Below are 18,701 nucleotides of genomic sequence, written 5' to 3'. Positions count from 1 at the left end.
TTGTGAGAAACAACTCCCCCTGAAGTAACGTAGTTTTCGAGAAAGAAGTAATTTTCCAAAAACTTGATTTTTGAAATCAAGCATCTGAAAGCACACAACTTCGTGTGACAAGGGTGTTTTTTCTTTCATTATTATCTTGCAACTCCGACGACCAATTGAGCTCAAATTTTCACAGTATTGGTATTTTATGCATAATGTTGATTTACACCGAGTTAGGAGACTGGTCTTTGACAATTACCAATAGTGTCCACTGTCTTTAATGATACAACACAGTAAGCCGTGTTTGAAACTTTCAAATTGCAAATAGTATACATATTTCAGTAAAATGGCTGAAAGTTCACCTGTGAATAAATAAAAATATATAGGTAAAAAATCATTTATAAGGCATAGTTTTCAACTTTGCGAGTGAACATTGGACACTCTAAATGTTGTATGCTGTTGTTTTTAGTTTTCTAAATGTATACAGCCCTATACATGGCACTTAAACTTCCACAACTACTTTAACATCATACATAACATAAAAACACATTTCACCTTATAATCTTTCCTAAAAAGACAAACATTTGTTAAGACTCACCTAAATTGTTGTTCTCAAGTTTTGACTTTTGCTCTTTTTCAAATTGATCCAGTTGCTGTTTGTGTTCACGTGCCTATAGATAAAGAATTAATAACATGAGTACAATGAGCCATTAAGCATGGGATGATAGCAATGCTATCAATGTGAAGACAATATATCTAATACCTCTTGATTATCCGTCAGGTCTGTGACAAATATGCCCTGTTTTAAACCACGGTTTTGGCTTAAGGAACACGTTGCCTTGGATCGGTCGAGTTGGTCTTGGAAAAGCGTATGTAACCGTTTGTTATAGAATGCATATGATTAGAAAGATATTTTAAAAGTAGAATATAATGATCCACACAAGTATCACTCAAAATTGCGTGGTTTTGCTTTTGCCTCGTCGACAAACACGGTCGGCCATTTATGGGAGTCAATTTTTGACTCCCATAAATGGCTGACCGTGTTAGTTCGCAAAGTAAAAGGAAAACCACACAATTGCGAGGCAAATGTGTGTGTATCATTGTATTCTACTTTTTAAACATCTTTCCAACCATATGCATTTTATAACAAACGTTTACAAACGCTTTTCATAGACCAACTCGACCGATCCAAGGCAACGTGTTCCTTTAGGGTTCCATAAATAATTGAAAACATACCATTACACTTTCTGTCTGGAATGTCAAACAAGTGAAGGGAGCCTTAGCTGGTGTGAAAGCCTCATAATTGGGGCTTTTTGTTGGCATGTCAACTGATGTACAACTGATATTTGTTGCCCCTCCATATATAGTCCAGTTTCAAACTGTGCGAACTTGGCCTTGGTTAACCAAACTCTAGCCTAAGTCTATTGCTTCTTATAACCTACCCTTTCATCTAGTTTCCGTCTCTTGAGTTCACTCATCCTCTTGTGTAACCCCTCTTCTTGTTTCCCCCTCTCCTTATCGTAGGCGACCTTAGCTGCCATGAATTCCTGTCGTAGTTTCTCCACGTAGCGTTCAGCTTGCTCCTCCGTTATTTTGTCATCTTTTTCTAGGTCATCAATGGCGCCGAGTGTCTGGGTTGCCATGGTGTTTAGGATCTGTCTGTTATGGTCTTCGAACGATTCCTGAACAATGGAATCAAATTCATTAGAACTTTTAAACAGGAATTTAAAAAAAAAAGGTCTTCAAACGATTCCTGAACTTTTTTGTCACATCCAAAAGTCTGCGACGCATCTAAAGAATAGTTTGTTTGATAGATAATGTAGATTTGTAGATTAACGATACATTTATCATTTCAAAAGACACCACAATCGGAAAATTGAACTGTGTTCAAATTTACATTAGTTAGAAAATTACAAATTAATAAGAAAACAGAAAAAGAAAAAAAAGTAATTAAGGAAATATATTTTTAAAAGGCACTATTCTGGATTCACTTGTCATAAATGGAGAAATAGACATGAAGGGTCATCAAAGTGCAAGACAGAGCAAGAAGGAGAGTAATAAGCTATTCTTGATTTAAATTTGATGCAAATATTTAATATACTGTAGCTCTTCTTCATTACCACAAACATATTTTTTTACTCCTAGTAATGTCCAAGAGAACTCACAAGAGTTGACAAATAAACAAAAGAGAGCTCCAGAAAACACTAAAATATCAGTTGTAATGATAACAACTCTATTCTATGAAAAAATATCACAGGCATGTTACTCGGGTGGGATTCGAACCCACGACCCTTGCAAATCTAGAGCAGTGTCTTACCAACTAGACTATACCGAGGTTGCCCGGTAGCTAGAGGCAGTTCTAATCCTACGTTTGGCAGCGGGTACCGCAACGATATAATAGATGTTAAATTTGCATCGGGGATAAAGAATATTAATTTTGGTTTTTACCCACTCTCACTATTTTACCCACTTTTCTAAACATTGTCCACTTATTTGAAAAAGGAAATTTGAACCAATGACCTCCAGATTAACGTGCCGGTGCTTTACCAACTGAGCTATCTAGCCCTTTGTTGGCGGTGTCTCTATTTTATCAATATCTTTGTTTAGAGGTGCCTGTCATAAGCCATACAACCATTAACTGCCGTGTAGCCAGGCATCACACCCAAGTTCAAAGATGTTTCTTTATCACGACGCTAGCTTTAAAAAGGTGAATTTAAAACCAGTAAGGAAAAAAAGAAAATGTCTTACATTTGACTGAACAAGGGCTCGCCTCTTGGCGAGCTTCTCTTCCAGCAGCATCCGTTGCCGTGATAACTCGTTGTCCATAGCTGATTCTAGATCCGCTGTGTTACTGTGATGTTCTCGAAGTAACCTCATTGCTGCATTCTCATCTAGTTTAGATTGTAGAATGACTTCATCCAGACATTCTTGTTGTAAAGCTTTGACTGCAAGACGTTTGCGAATCGCAATCTCCTGTTAGGTCAAATAGTTGATTGTTACAAAACTGTCATTAACTTCATATCAAGCAAATTGAATTATTCAACCTCAGTCTTTAAAGTGTCGCTTTAAAAATCCACCACTTGATAAGATTGCTACTCAAAAGCAAACTTCTAAAAATGAAAAAGGTTTGCGCATCAGGCACTTCATAAAGACACAACATTGTGCCAACAAGTTCATCTTTTTTTATGTTCGATTAAGGGAATCAACGTGTGGTGAAGAGGTTTTCAACGTGTGGTGAAGAGGTTTTCAACTAGCGGTTTAAACCCAACGAGGCCCGGTTCTTGATAATTTTACCGAGATGAAGTCGAGGTAAATTATCAAGAACCAGGCCTCCGCGGGTTTAAGCCACTAGTTGAAAACCGATTCTACACACTTTGTGACCCATTCATAAATACCTTTTCGGTCAAAAAACATCAACACTTTTTGGTCAAAAAGTAAAATAAATGCAAAAATTATAATTGTTCAATGGTTTCTTTCAACACAACACCGCTCCAGCTATGAAATGGTAAGGCTTTCGGGTAAACAACTCCTTATAAGAGATTGCTGTGCGCGGCACGCGTATCGCGTGATGTGGCACAGCTGTTCCGGCCGTTGCTCTCGACCAATAGGAATGAAGAAACTGTCTTATAAGCACAGGTGCAAGCTCGTGTGTCACGCCCATGTTTCAACACTTTTTACTGGTCACAAAAAAAAGGTGACGTGCTTTCCACCAATAGGAACAGCGAAACTGTCTGAGGTATTTATGAATGAGAATTAATGTTATTTATCATCTCTCAGCCATAAAAAAAACCCAATTAAAATAAGAATCCCATCAGGTCAAATAACTTCCTGGTTTGGTTTTAGTAGGATTAATAACTGCGTTATTTTTTAGACTGTTTCTTGAAGTCTACTATAAGGAATAACTACCTTTCTTGTCTTTTCTTGTAGCTCATCTTGCTGCATTTTCAATGCCTGAGTCACTTCATTCTTTTCAGCTTCATGTTGCTTCCGTAACAGTGACATTATCTCCTTCCTCTCCTGTGTCAAGTATTTAAAGAGACAATTTATTAAATGGACTACATTTACTGCTTTGTCAAGATATACCCATCTTTAAAGGCAAAGTATAACTTTGGATTTTGTCACCATTTAAAGGCAGTAGACACTATTGGTAATTACTCGAAATAATTATTAGCATAAAACCTTACTTGGTAACGAGTAATGGGGAGAGGGTAATAGTATAAAAGATTGTGAGAAACGGCTTCCTCTGAAGCAAGTTTTCGAGAAAGAAACAATTTTAACGAATTTGATTTCGAAACCTCAGATTTAGAATTTGAGGTCTTGAAATCAAGCATCTGAAAAGCACACAACTTCATGTGACAAGGGTGTTTTTGAGCTCAAATTTTCACTGGTTTGTTATTTTATGCATATGTTGAGAGATACACCAAGTGAGAAGTCTGGTCTTTGACAATTACCAATAGTGTCCGGTGTCTTTAATTGTTTTAAGCCTATATCAATGTAGATTTATACAATAAAACTAATAATTATGTGAACATTTAAAGGTAGTCACGTTTTTGAGATACCACTGACAAACCGGAGCGAATATGTCCACGCAGGAAGAAGAATCCCTATTTAAAGGAATGCACAAGATTCAAACTTTGGGGCACAAAATCGGATATCTTTTTACATAAACACATTATATTGAAGTGAAATTCTTATCAAAATGCTTTATACTATCGAAAGCTATATACAGGCTTCAAAACATTTCCACGTGGTCTATTCATAACCAATCCAAATTAATTGTCTGGTGTGTTTATGAATGGAAATATATAAATAACTTTACTTCCTAGAACTTATTAAGTAACACACTTTATTTTCAAACACATGAGAATTGTTGTGTACAGTACCTGTTCTGTCATTCCTTTAGTCTTGGTCAAAATGCCGTTATATTCCGTTTTGTGCTTCTTCTGCAAGTCAGCAAGCTTGCCCTGACAGTGTTAACAAGAAAAAGTACAAAATTTGTTTAAATGATGACCTCAATGCATTGGAAAAAGATTCTGGTTTTTGGGGCATCAACCCAAATCAACTACCACAAGGGCCACGTTGCCTCCAAATCTTAGGGCTAAAACAGGGTATACCCCCTTCACAGTCCATAATGATGTAGGGATGGGGACCCCCAAAATTTCCTACCCACATGTCCTGCGCATTTATTTTATTCAAAATCTTGCTAGCACAAATTATATCTTCCTTAATACTGACCTTATTTTGAGTGCTCAATCTCTTGCTGAGTTCTCGACATTCTTCTTTATACTCATCCTCCAGCGTCTTATTCAAGTCCTTCATTTTGCGCTGCAACTTCTTGTTACTCTTGTCGGAGACCTTCTTGGGTATAGCGCCCTCTGCTGTCCATTTATTGATGAGGTTGATGATGGAATCGACCATGGCATCCAGACGCTGTTGTTCAAGCTGAATGTCTATTGTGATGGTCCACCAGATATCCAGACTGAATGAGGCAAATAATAAAAATAATAATATTACAGCATTTGTGAGGCTCATTTTCCTTAAAACCATTCATAAGGCGCTGGTTGACTAGTAGAAGTTAAGTTAAAGTATTTATTGTCAAATTGTTGGAAAAGCAAGCATTTAGAAGTGTGTTTTAAGTTTCTGCTGGAAGAGAGTGGTGTTGTGCATTGGTTTGAGGTCTTCAGGAGGTCTTCCAAAGTCTTGTTGATATGTCTTAGTATATTGTAACAATGAGGGAGGGTGCAGAAAATCTTCTTAGATCTCATGGAACTTGTGTCAATGGTTGTGATCGTGAGATCTTTCTAGCTAATACTGAGTCTGTTCGAAACAAAAGCCCATCAAGCTTTTATTCCCTCTATTGTCTCACAGCGTTTGTATATCATTTTTATTTTGATCTAAATGATATTTCATTTTCATTTTTCAAAGACATTAGAACTTGGATGTTTCATGATAGACTAATGTTAAACGACACTAAAACACAATTCATTTGTCTCGGGACCAAACAACAGCTGTCCAAGATTAACATTCCTGGTATTGTTGTTGGCGATGCTAATATTGTGCCTGTAAATTATGTTAAGAATCTTGGCACATGGTTTGATTCTACAATGTCTATATCTACCCATGTTACTAAAGTTTGTTCTGCAGCTTATTATCATCTCTACAACATTAAACGTATTAGCAAGTGTTTGTCATCCAGATCACTTACTATTTTAATTCATGCTTTTGTTACTAGCCGCCTAGATTATTGCAATGGATTACTTTTTGGGTTGCCTAGTTGTCAGTTGTCAAAGCTACAAAGGATTCAAAATGCCGCAGCCTGGCTGGTTTCGATATCTCACTGTTGGAGTCACATAACTCCCATTCTTACCAGCTTACACTGGCTTCCTGTTAAGTTTAGGGTTGAATTCAAGATTTTACTAATGGTTTTTAAATGTTTACATGACCTTGCTCCAACTTATTTAAATGAAACAATTACTGTCACAAGTCAAAGGTGTCACAACCTCATGTCAACAGGTGAAGTATTTTTAGAATATCCAAAGGGCAAATTTACCACTTTAGGAAATCGAGCTTTTTATTCAGCAGCACCAAATCTATGGAACAACTTGCCAGCAAACATTCGTAAACTGCATTCCCAAAGTCTTTTTAAATCGCAACTCAAAACTTTTCTCTTTAAGAAAGCCTTCGGTAATGTGTAGTGAGTTTTGTATATTTTAGTTTTAATTTTATGGTCTCTGTTTTAGTGTTGCTCTCTTGTATCAAAGTTGCATTGTTTTTACAGCCTTTATTGTTTTATGGTGTTAATACACTTTTTTGCTTGTAAAGTTGTATATCTACTTTGCTTATATTTTTACGGGTGTACTTTTCTTTAAGCTGTTCACTTAATGTTGTCATTTTCTTAATCTTTTGCAATTTTTACTGTCATGCGCCCTCGAACAGGCTGGTCCTGGAGAGAGCGCAATATAAGATCAATAAATTATTAATTATTATTATTCATGAGCCTGTATCATGCACTGAGGTAGCGTATCGGGCCAATGCGCATGAATTGCTGCCACTATGCAAACATTCAAACAAACAAGCAGACACTTTACTATTGTTTCAGATTTTAGATAAAATTCATTTAAAACAAAATTAAAACAACAAGATTTTAAATACTCCGGATTGCACAATGGGACTTTTAAAACAAACAAAATCTATGGATCAGCACTTACTTATCAAATTCCAGCATCTTTCTCATCTTATCCTTGAGAGCTAGAACTAGAATAATGCTGTCATCAATAGCAATCAAACTGGAAGGATAAAACAAACAACAAGAAAGATACATCCACATTAAGTTTTTAGTTCTGCAAGAGTAGAAAACAAGCCCTACATGTTCTGTTCACATCCTTTGATCAGGTGATTCTTAACATTAAATTTAAAAAGGGGCAATTGTATTATTTATTTTTGGCTTGACAATGACTACAGCAAGCTTGTCAAAACGTTGAGACAAATTAAGAACCCACTCCGTGATAGTGAAGTTTATAACGAGAAGACCTCTAGAAGCTGCAGTCTACCTTCTACTCTCTGCCCAGGTAGTAGTTAATAAGATGGATAGTTCTTTTCAGAAATGAGAAGTCTCCTGAATTTCAAAAATATACTCATATCAAAGAACATAATCTACCTGTAAAGTAGATACACACAATCCCCATGGTGTTACCACAAACCAAACATTGATACCTCACCATGCAATGCCTCAAATCCCAATTATAATAGACTTACCAATGTTCTTTGAGGGTTGACAAACCAGACTTAGCCCCTCCTCTTGGACTCATAACAAGCCCAGCCTGCTTACTAGGGCTTCCTGATGCATACTTCCCAGTTGGTTGCACAGTGGCATACGGTCCCCTCCTACAGCACTTAATGACGATTAATACGATGATGGCAACAATGATGCAACCAATCAGGAGAGCAACGAAGAAAAAGACGGCAGCCAGACCGTGATTGAGGAGAAGGCTCTCCTCTTGAGTCTCGTTGAGATCGACGCAGGTCTCAGCAGATATGGGACCATAAGACCGACCAGGATACTACATCATAACATAACATAACAATTAAAATTTATAAGGCGATATTCCATCAAGATCATAGCGCACATGAAAGCAATTAAACAGGAAAAAGGAGAACTTTACGAAAGGTAGATGAAGTAACAGATACCCTAGTGACAGTAGGGTAACATTGTATGATATCATTTGCCCAGCTAAACTGAAAGCTTTTTGACCTAGAGCTTTGTTTGCTCGGGGAACATTTACTTTCCATTGTTTTGTACAGGCATCCCAGCCTACAACCTTTAGCTTTAATGGGCCATGCCTCCATACAGTTTTCAGTCTTGTAACATCCTATTGTTTGTATTTGTATATTGTGTTTGTATGGAAAAAAATGTTGATTGATTTGATTTGATTTGATTTGATTTGAAGAGTGATGTCAAGTGTGGACCGAAGAAATCATGGAGGAGTGTAATGTGCAGACTGGTAATGTGACAGTCAAGTGGAAATATATCGAGTAGCATTTAAAAGCAAGAAGAGCTACCTTAAAGCTGCTATGTATGTCAGATTTTTTGCCCCAAACATTAAAAAATAGATTTTTTTTGAGTGAATGGTATTTCAAAGAGTATCACCCGCTCTAACGAAAACAAGTTCAACTTTTACTTTTAATGGTCAGGAACCATGACAAAAATTAAGACGTTTCTTATAAAACACAGAAGAATTGGTCACGTGATATATTGTCGGGATCCCGACAAAAACTAATTTTGAGCACTTTATTTCACTGCCACTAATAATTGGTGGACTTTTTCAAGCAATGGCTCAAATGAAAGCTTGTAACTTTCTCGACCCCCATCATAAATACCTATTGAATTTTAAATCAAAATTTTTGGGTCATATCAGCAAAAAATCTGACATAGCATCTTTGCTATGAATTTTTTCCCTAAGCCAATGAAGTTCCTAAAGAGATTGGGTCATGTTCTCTCATCTATGTGGACAAATATTGAACAAGCAATAATGGACAACATCAAAAGTAAGATTTGAAGTCATGTGTTGTGTACATATGAAGCAAGAATTAAACTAACGTTTATGGGAGACAATTGCATATTTAACAATCACTTCTTGAAAGAATTGGTGTAAGTACTGTGGGTTGGTTATTTTGAGGCCCCATACACGTATATATGAACTTTGACGAGTTAAATCAATTATTCCTTCATATACCTCTGTTGTAATTTCTTGTGTTGGCATGGAATGCCAGGTTGCTATGGTAGCACGCGTCATGGATTGACCAATAAGGTTGGTCACGGTGTCAGCGGTGAAATATGCCTTGTAGGAGATGGTCAGTGTGTCACCCACTGAAATAAAAAAAAAGTTTTATCATGTTTATATAGTAATGCAAAACACTGCTCTATTGCAAAGGTCGTCGGTTCGAATCCCACCCGAGTATTATGCTTGTGATTTTTTTCACAGAACTATGGGTAAAAACCAAAATGAATATTCTTTATCCCTGATGGAAATTTAACTTCTATTAAATGCAAGACATTTATATAGCGCCTAATGCGCTACACAAAACATAAAAGAGTGAGAGACGAATTAACTATAAATAGTTAACTTACTCAAAAACTTAGTTCTTCTGTAGGCAAACAAATACTTGAAATTTTAAAAATAAAATTGTGAATTTTGTATGTTCTAAAGGTCAGATTTGTGTGGCAATCTTTGTCTTTATCAAAAATACTGCAAAGATAATATTTTTTTCAATTCCTGCTTAGTAGCGTTCGATCCATTATGAAACATCTTGACATGGTTTTGAAAACCTTAGTTTTTAACATTTTAGGTAATTTCTTTTTTTAAATAATGATGGCGTATCATTTCTACTTGTGCCAATCCCTGAGATAACAAAATCACACAAAAATTTAAACCAAGTAAAAAAAAAAGAAGCTAGTTAAAGACAAACTGCAAATAAAAATGTGCAAGTTTCGGGTTTTTTAAGAATCAGCTTACATGTCAACTCCTCTACTTGGTAAATAAGCTCTTCTGCCGTCGTGACAAACCCATCAGTACCGTAAGCTGGAACCAAGTCCTTGAAGTACTCCAATCTAAGTCCATCTACATTGTCTGTGAAGACAATGCCATATGCTGGGGCAGTGGATAGGTTAGAGTGGTACAGTGTTGCAGTGAAGAGGAGATAACTCAGTGTGTAGTCATCTCCAGCTACTTCTGTTGAGAGCTAGTCAAGACAAGTCAAGAAACTAGAAATGTTTATTCAAGATTCATTTCTTTATTGTCCACATTTTAATTCAGAAATACAGAAAAAGGAGTTTAAAAGACAACATCAATATTTATTCACAGTTAAAGGAACACGTTGCCTTGGATCGGTCGAGTTGGTCACTGAAAAGCATTTGTAATCGTTTGTTATAAAATGCATATACATGTAGGTAGAAAGATATTGTAAAAGTTGAATACAATGATCCACACAAACATGCCTCAAAATTGCACGGTTTTCCTTTGCATCGTCGACTAATATGGTCGGCCATTTATGGGAGTCAAATTTTTGACTCCCATAAACGGCCGACCGTGTTAGTTCGCAAAGTAAAAGGAAAACCACGCAATTTCGAGGCAAATTTGTATGGATCATTGTATTCTACTTTTAAAACATCTTTCCAACCGTATGCTTTTTATAATATACGGTTAAAAACACTTTTTATAGACCAACTCGTCCGATCCAAGGCAACGTGTCCCTTTAATATCAAAACATGAACATTATTGGTGCAGTTCAACATAAAGGGACATTGCAAAGAGTAAAACACCTCGTGATCACAACCTTGCACAACCCCCCTCTTTAACAAACATCGTGATTGGAAACAAAACAAAACATAAAACATTAAAAGCTATTGAAAAAACTTACACAAATACATTAATAAATTTCATCCAGATAAAAAACAACACACACACTTCTTAAAAAAACGAAAAATGCAACAAAGGAATGTGAGAAAGCGAGTCTCCGTTGTCTTGCAATGGAGGCTTTGTTTGCTACCAATAATTCTTGTAGCAAAAGGGCGTTATCTGGCAAAACTCACAAGCTTCGAAGTATGACATCAATATCCGGACTACTTTGTGTTGTTAAATGCAGTTATTTAACGTTTTTCATTAATGACGTAGCAATAAATGTCCATAACTTTTCTTTTTCTTTTTGAGATTGTGTAATAACCTGACAAATTAAATATGGAAAATATGGGAACAACATACCACAGATACTGTCTTGTCTATCATTAGATCTGGCTCCCAGATGGTCAGTACTTCACTGTTAAACGGTACCCACTCCTCATTCAAGTTCATAGAGAAGGAATACGATATCTGTTTACCAGTTGTCATGTTTTCTGTTTGACGAATCACACCAGTCACCTAATGTAGAAGGGAAGAATAAGAAAAAAATACTAGCGCTGTCATACAATTATAATTTTAGCAAAACTTGAGAATGGACTTTATACCTTAACATTGTTTTTGGAACAGTTCTATTGTTTTATATAATCATCCTTACTCGCAGCTAAGAGCTGAATTGCGAAGGATGCAGCTACAACGTGTTCGAGAAGCAGGCATGCAAGGGCGCCTTTGGCTGCCAGCCACATCAATCCATTATGACCATGGAGCACAGCCAAGATCGAAAGTATTTGATTTTTCCCGACATGCCCGAGGGAGGAAAGTTCTGGAAAACCCTTGTGGCACAGCAGAGAACCAACGCACAAGTCAACTCACATAATTATGGCCGTGCTCGGGAATCGAACCGGGGTCACCTTGGTGAGAGGCGATCGCTTTACGCACAAGCCAACCATGCCACCCGATATTTAATCATATATATTATAGGCCTACAATCAAAATAAATGTGAACACTTCATTTAAAAAGGTGGCCCTGAAGGTTTTTTAGATATCACCAGATGTGGAGCAAATACTTCCATGCAGGAAGAATAATCCCTAATAGGAAAACACAATATGAAGTAATGGTTCTCAGATTCAAACTTTGGGAAAATAAAATGATGTATCTTTTTACGTTAACCACATTACTTTAAAGTGATGAAATGTTTCTCAAAATGCTTTATACATCGAAAGCTACTGTAGGATTCGAACCTTTAGTTGTTATTGCCGTAATTTTAAGAGTGATAACCAAACATATACCTTCTCTTTAACTTTCATCCTAACAGAATCTTTCAAATATTTGTTTTAAATTGCCGTCCTAAACCGTGAAAAAGATATGATGATATAGGCCTATGCTGAAAAAGTCAGATACATGTAACTCTTTCAGAAAATGGAGTAAAGTTCTTGAGAAAATCAAATAAAGCCATTTTCAAGTCCCTATGGAAACCGAGTTTAAAATGTGTGGCTGGTAATTATGAAATCATTGACTAGAATCCTGGTCATAAATTGTAGCCACATGACTCGACCCATTGGAAATTATTAGGTTTATGGGAAATTTTGAAAGGGCAACGACTTTTCTTTAAGCAACAGTCCCAACATTTCATTCAAGATGCAGAGTTGAATGCACACAGATTCTAGTAACTTATATGCTTCCACATCACTGGTTGCTAAGCAACAGACACACTGGCTTCATCAATTCACCAAAGTGCCATTAATCTGTTGTCGCTGATCCAAAGAGTGCATTAAAAACAGACATTTCCAGTTATGGGTTAATGGCATGCGCTCTCAAACAGGCTGGTCCTGGAGAGAGCGCAATAATAAGTTCAATAAATTATTATTATTATTAGAAAACATACTCAACAAAAGCAATCAATTTTCCCTCCTTTGGGAAAGGTAATTTGGATGCAAAATTATGAAGCTGTAAACAATCGCCGATATAATATGGCAACTGCTTACTTTTGACAGTGGAGTTCTAGGCATTAATACGCTCATAATATTTAGTGCTTTTCTGGCCATGCCATTAAATTTGTATCACAAAATTGATATTATTTACAATATTTGTTCATATAAAACTGCTGAAGGAACTTTCAACAGTTCAAGATTTCTCAAAACCCTCAACAAAAAATGGCCTTCAAATGCCTAATCACTGAGAGAAGCAACAGTCTTGTTGCCATAGCAGCATAATATTTATATCCTAATTGGTCACAATGGGTTTACAAAAATCGTTATTAGTCCAGGTACTGCAATCACACTATGTTAAATAACTTAGGTCAACACAACTCAATGACAAGTACATGTACTTAGCTTTTATATGTACAAAGAAAGAGCATGCAATCATTAAATGCATTGAGTTTTATAATAATTGATGCATGCTTTTAGAATCTGATTTTTGTTTTCTTAAATTTGTATTTTCCATTTTCCATAATATCAAATCGAGTGGAGATTGTGAGAAATTATTTGATGTGACCAAGCAACCATAATAATACACATATTACAAGGTACAAAGTGACACATATTTCTGCCTGACCACACCCAAAACATGGGGGCAAGGACACTGTACGGATCTCTTTTGGGGAGGGGTGCTGATTTAAAAACTACTTTAAAGTTCAACCGAAAAGTTGTTTTCAAACATACACACAGCTTACTATAATACCAGACAAGATTGGGCACAGAACAACATAGAGCATAACAAGGGCATTTGGGGGGTGTAAATGGGAGACAATTTTCTTAACCTGTCATTTCCTTTTAGACGATGGGGGAGGTGGGGAGGTGGGGAAGTATACAGATAGCCAGTTTGCAAAATACAAAGGTTTTCTACACAAATTCTTACAAAAAAAATTGTAAATGGCCTGACATTTTGACCCTATAGAAGATTCTTTCTGAAAGGCAAAGTTTTTTAAAGCAGCAAGACTGAGAGACTTGCGCCCTAAAGACCCTTCATCAATAATGTTCCAGACAACAAGTAATTGCAAACTGAATTGCCAAATGACTTGAACTTTTTTCTGGATGCCTTCTTTCTGCTTGTACTAACTGCCAACCGAGGTGGAAGGGGCATGTATTTCTACACCCCATGGATGTCTTGTCTTGATGGGTAATGCACCAACACCCCTTTTCCGGGGTGACATTGGCTGGGTCAGTTGTGCGCATGGAATTGCCGTCAGCAGTGCGAACCCCTTCTCTTTTATGATAAGTCGGTTCTTTTACCTCCACCAATGGAACCTATGGCTCTGAAGGACAAAGTAATAATGTTGAAGTGTCTTGCTTCAGGACACAAATGTCAAGACTCACACCCAAACTCTGCTGATCAGAGTGTGAGTTCAAGTCCACATTCTGCTGATCACAGTGTAGGTTCGAGTCGTGGCTAAGCTTGGGCGATATAGATTTATTTTATTCACGATATATCGCCTACAATATATCGCGATATTCCATATAATCGCGATTAATTAAATTTGACATCATCAGTCTTCAAACTCCCAGTGAAAGTTGTAGAAGAGACAGTCAAAGCATAAGAGAGGTGTTCTAATGACCTATTCTTCTGGTTTTACTCCAAACCTATGGGGTGCAAGATGTCTTAGCTAGGAAATACATCGGGATATTGCGATACTGAATCGATATTGGATATATCGCGATATACCGATATTTCGATTAAAACCAAATCGATCCAATATCGAAATCGTTTCCAAATTAGTATCGCAATATTTGATAATATTGTTGTATCGCCCAAGCTTAGTCGTGCCCTTGACACCTTTCAAGAAAGACACTTATTCATAATTACTCCGTCCTTCGGCTGCTAAAACATCAGGAACAAAGATTCACTCAAGTTATAAGACAGACTTTACAACTTACCAAGAAATCGACCGTCTCATCTTGATCTCCGACATTTGCAATCTCATAAAGGTTCCACACTAGACTAGTTTCAGCAACACTTCCTACTGAAGAGGCGTCCCTCTTACGTCTACTGACGCTCCCTGTACTGGTCTGGGTAGTGATGTATGCTGTTGTCAGTGTGGTGTCATTGACTGATGTCACATTTTGACTGCCTGGGTTGGAGAAGGTGATGTTTGGGCTGCTTGAAGACGCCACGCAGGAAAGGACATCAAGATTAATTAAGGGGATATCTACGGAGGTGAAATCTGTGACAAGGAAAAACAAAAATGTTAATATGAGTTTGCTGAGGAAGAAAGTTAACTTTTCTGCTCAGAACTATTTATAAGGTCGTTAGTGCAGTTTGTATGGATTTGAGAAAATTACTTGTGCTTATTTTGGAGCTCTTGAATTGGGTTTATTGATCAAGAGTGGTCTTTAAAGGCAGTGGACACTATTGGTAATTGTCAGTGACTAGCCTTCACAGTTGGTGTATCTCAACATATGCATAAAATAACTAACTTGTGAAAAGTTGAGCTCAATCGGTCATCAAAGTTGCGAGATAATAATGAAAGAAGAAAACACCCTTGTCACACGAGTTGTGTGCGTTTAGATGGTTGGTTTCGAGACCTCAAGTTCTAAATCTGAGGTCTCAAAATCAAATTCGTGGAAAATTACTTCTTTCACGAAAACGAGCCGTTTCTCACAATGTTTTATACCATCAACCTCTCCAGTATTTATCGTTACCAAGTTAGGTTTTATGCTAATAATTATTTTGAGTCATTACCAATAGTGTCCACTGCTTTTAAAGTATTTGTATGGCAATATAAACATTCATTTATTTGTTGACTTTGTACGCACATTTTGTTTCATGACCATTTTGATCATAAAGAATATTAAATTTTAGTTAAGTACCTGATAGCACCGATGAACTTCACTGCTGTCATTGTATTTATACAGAGTATACAGTGCTAATACACATCGGTGTATGGGTAAAAACCAAAATTAATATTCTTTATCCCTGATGCAAATTTAACATCTAGTATTATATGTATAGTTTATATTGTAGCTTCTTAGCAGCAGAATCAAGAGAAAACTTTGCTTTTACCTATGGTCCAAAAAAACATCTTTTGAGATCACATAATTTAACCTTTTTAAAGCAAAGCATTTTGCTCCTTGTGAGCATAGCTTTTAGGAAAGAAAAAAGACTTGAATTAAACACATATTTTTGTTTAAAGCATGTTTCTAGACCACTGACACGATGCACAGCAAACTTACACCTTACACGTGCCTATCTTTGGAGTAAAAAATTTGAACTTCCCAAAATGATGGAAATGGTTTAATTCTTAGGAGGAGCTTTTCGTGTTATGCAAGGGGTTTATCATTTATTTTAGCCTAAAAACAAACCTATTGATCAACCTTCAAATTGATTGATAAAACAATCAGTTACTCAGCTACAAACTTACCCAAAACAATTTGAGTTTCAGACATAATCCACGAGCCAGGTGGGATCTTGAACGAGACCGATGTTTGCAACTCTCGATCAAAGTTGAAGGTTTGACCCGATGTTGTCTGCAGCGTTTCTGTAATGTTCACCTCTGGTCCTCGATAACTCAACACTCTAGAAACAGTCGTCACATTCTCATAAGCTGATCCATACTCAACACTAAGTGTTATGTTGAACAGATACCCAGAGTCTTGGAAGTTTTGCACAAAAACTGGGTAGACTAAATAAATAGTATTTTCAGAACTGATTTCATTTGTACCGTTGATAATGTCAACAAATCCAAATGTCACATCTAACTGTGTTCTTAATGAAGTCACCTGAGAGGAGTCATTTTTAACTAAGTTACTGCCGTACGATATTGTTAGATTATCCGAAGACACCATGTCAAATTCATCTGGAGTTTCTAAAGACAGTTTTGCTTGTTCTCCTATGCTTCCAAATAGCACTTCGATAGTGATGTTGAATTTATCGCTGAGGTATAATGATGGAAAACCCTGGAATGATGGATTGGAGCTTGGGAAATCAACTTGGAGAGTGATATTCTCAACTTGGCTGTAAGCTCCTGGGATCAAGAAGATCATCTGACAACAGATGATACCAAGGAGGATTAGCTGAGGATGATACGCCATCTTGCTAATTGAGATGAGGTCTTTATCAGCTACATGTACCAGCCATAATAATTGAGCATCTTTTGTGCATCAGCTCTTTGACACTTGTCATTTTTCCTGCAAAAAATAATAATAATTATGCTAAATCAAAAAGATAGATAAAAGGGCACCCTCAAAAGACCCCAGCTCCTAACAAGCCCCCCCCCCATTGACCATACTGAATGGGACAACCAAGGTTTTCCAACTTCCATTTAAAACTACCTTTGTAAAGAAAAAAAAAATCACAAGAAATACTGAATGGACAACCAAGGTTTTCCAACTTCCATTTAAAACTACCTTTGTAAAGAAAAATAAATTGCAAGAAAATCTTGGAACACAACAATGGAAACACTTGTAGAAGAGCAATTGTGTAAAACACATATCATTGCGTTTGCTGCTCCTGACAAATTCTTAATAAATGTTGAGCATCAAATTTCATTGATGATCCTAAAGTAAAAATGTTTTTAACATTTTAAGGGATTACAGACTTTTTAACAAAATAGATGATTTTTGCAATGATTTCTTTGCATTTATCGTGCGTTGAAGTTTGGAAATTCTTTGGCAGTCCCAGCTGAATTGTCACGGTAAGCTGGAACAGATTTCAACAGCTTTGAAAAAAAGTGAGTACTTTGAATTGCATTTCTATTATTCCTAGTATTAGGTGTTTTGTCAAAATTAAGTCAAGGAAAGTTAACAACACTCTTTTTAAAGAATTTCTCTTTAACATAATATGGATGATTATCAATCAAAGAAAACAAATAACCCCAGTAAATTAGTTAGTTAGGAAAAATTAAATAAATAAAAGTGATAATTAATTAATTAGGCCTAACCTAACTCAAAAATGTTGAGACTCAAGTGGTCACATAAAATATAAGACTTTGATGATTGAATAAATTATTAACGAAAACAAAAAAAATTCCTTGGCGTAATTTAACAAAAGCAACCAACATTTATACATACAATGGCTTTTGTGTTGGTATCAGATTGTATTATTACCACGCATCAGAGTCAACTCAAACCCACCACGAAGTAATAAAAAAACAAATACGAACCTTAAAAAAATAGCTCAGCAGTACACGTACCGTTACTCGTATTGGATTACTTATTAATAAATGCAGGCACTTCCAGCTACTTCACCCTCCATAGCAGGGCATTATTGACACTTAAAATTAGGTATAATTCCAATTAATTATGTCGTACAAAAATTACTCTGCTGCGAGAAGATCTTCAATGGCATGTAAAAAATACAATTAAACTAACGTCTGGATTCCATATACAATACTCACTATTTACATAGAGAACGTAGGGAGACCAGACTACGTGGGAACCACTCAACATGTGTTCCTAGGTGACGGGAGTAAACATTGCTTCTTACGCTACAACATTTTATGCAAGAACCAGGGAGAAAAATGCACTTCTGAAGTGGTAAACACATATATAATCATGTATTGTTGTTTATAAATGTATTAGATTCCCTCTGACCGATTCTGACCCTGAAATATGATAAATTGACAGTTGCAGCAGTAATTTTAGGGCTTATATAAACCTAAATAAATTGATTGATCGATGACCACTTTATTAAACGAATTCCTAATAAACAACAGAGCGGCATCAAACGCCGTATGAATGAAACTGGTACCCGAACTGGCTAGTCGATGTGACGACCGCAAACGACCGTCAAATAATGACCATGGTGTGTGGTTAATGGGCGGGCCTAATTGTATTAATAAAGTTGTTAACTAAAATTCCAGTCTCAAACTGTGCTCATTGTGAATCTAAAAT

At 36.4% G+C, this 18,701-nt stretch overlaps 1 protein-coding gene across 3 annotated transcripts in view; it reads right to left on the bottom strand.

The window, feature by feature from the left end:
- Positions 1-18,488, bottom strand: part of LOC139941131 (uncharacterized) — a 36,117-nt gene extending 17,629 nt beyond the window's left edge. For 2 of the 3 annotated variants that reach the window (XM_071937576.1, XM_071937579.1), the window contains exons 1-14: positions 17,972-18,139; positions 16,232-16,997; positions 14,748-15,034; positions 11,238-11,393; positions 9,993-10,218; positions 9,213-9,346; positions 7,735-8,039; positions 7,188-7,265; positions 5,215-5,458; positions 4,863-4,943; positions 3,886-3,996; positions 2,728-2,952; positions 1,422-1,661; positions 578-650 (exon numbers count right to left, since the gene is read on the bottom strand). In XM_071937576.1, coding sequence (XP_071793677.1) covers positions 578-650; positions 1,422-1,661; positions 2,728-2,952; positions 3,886-3,996; positions 4,863-4,943; positions 5,215-5,458; positions 7,188-7,265; positions 7,735-8,039; positions 9,213-9,346; positions 9,993-10,218; positions 11,238-11,393; positions 14,748-15,034; positions 16,232-16,901 — 2,830 coding nt within the window. In that variant the 5' untranslated portion in view covers positions 16,902-16,997; positions 17,972-18,139. Of the gene's footprint in view, positions 1-577; positions 651-1,421; positions 1,662-2,727; positions 2,953-3,885; positions 3,997-4,862; positions 4,944-5,214; positions 5,459-7,187; positions 7,266-7,734; positions 8,040-9,212; positions 9,347-9,992; positions 10,219-11,237; positions 11,394-14,747; positions 15,035-16,231; positions 16,998-17,971; positions 18,140-18,205 lie in introns of those variants that run through there. The other variant, XM_071937577.1, reaches the window with a different exon arrangement.
- Positions 18,489-18,701: the final 213 nt, after the last annotated feature.

The sequence above is a fragment of the Asterias amurensis genome, chromosome 8 (genome assembly GCF_032118995.1).
Source record: "Asterias amurensis chromosome 8, ASM3211899v1".
In the NCBI taxonomy this organism is placed as follows: domain Eukaryota; kingdom Metazoa; phylum Echinodermata; class Asteroidea; order Forcipulatida; family Asteriidae; genus Asterias; species Asterias amurensis.
This window is presented reverse-complemented; position numbering and strand designations above follow the sequence as displayed.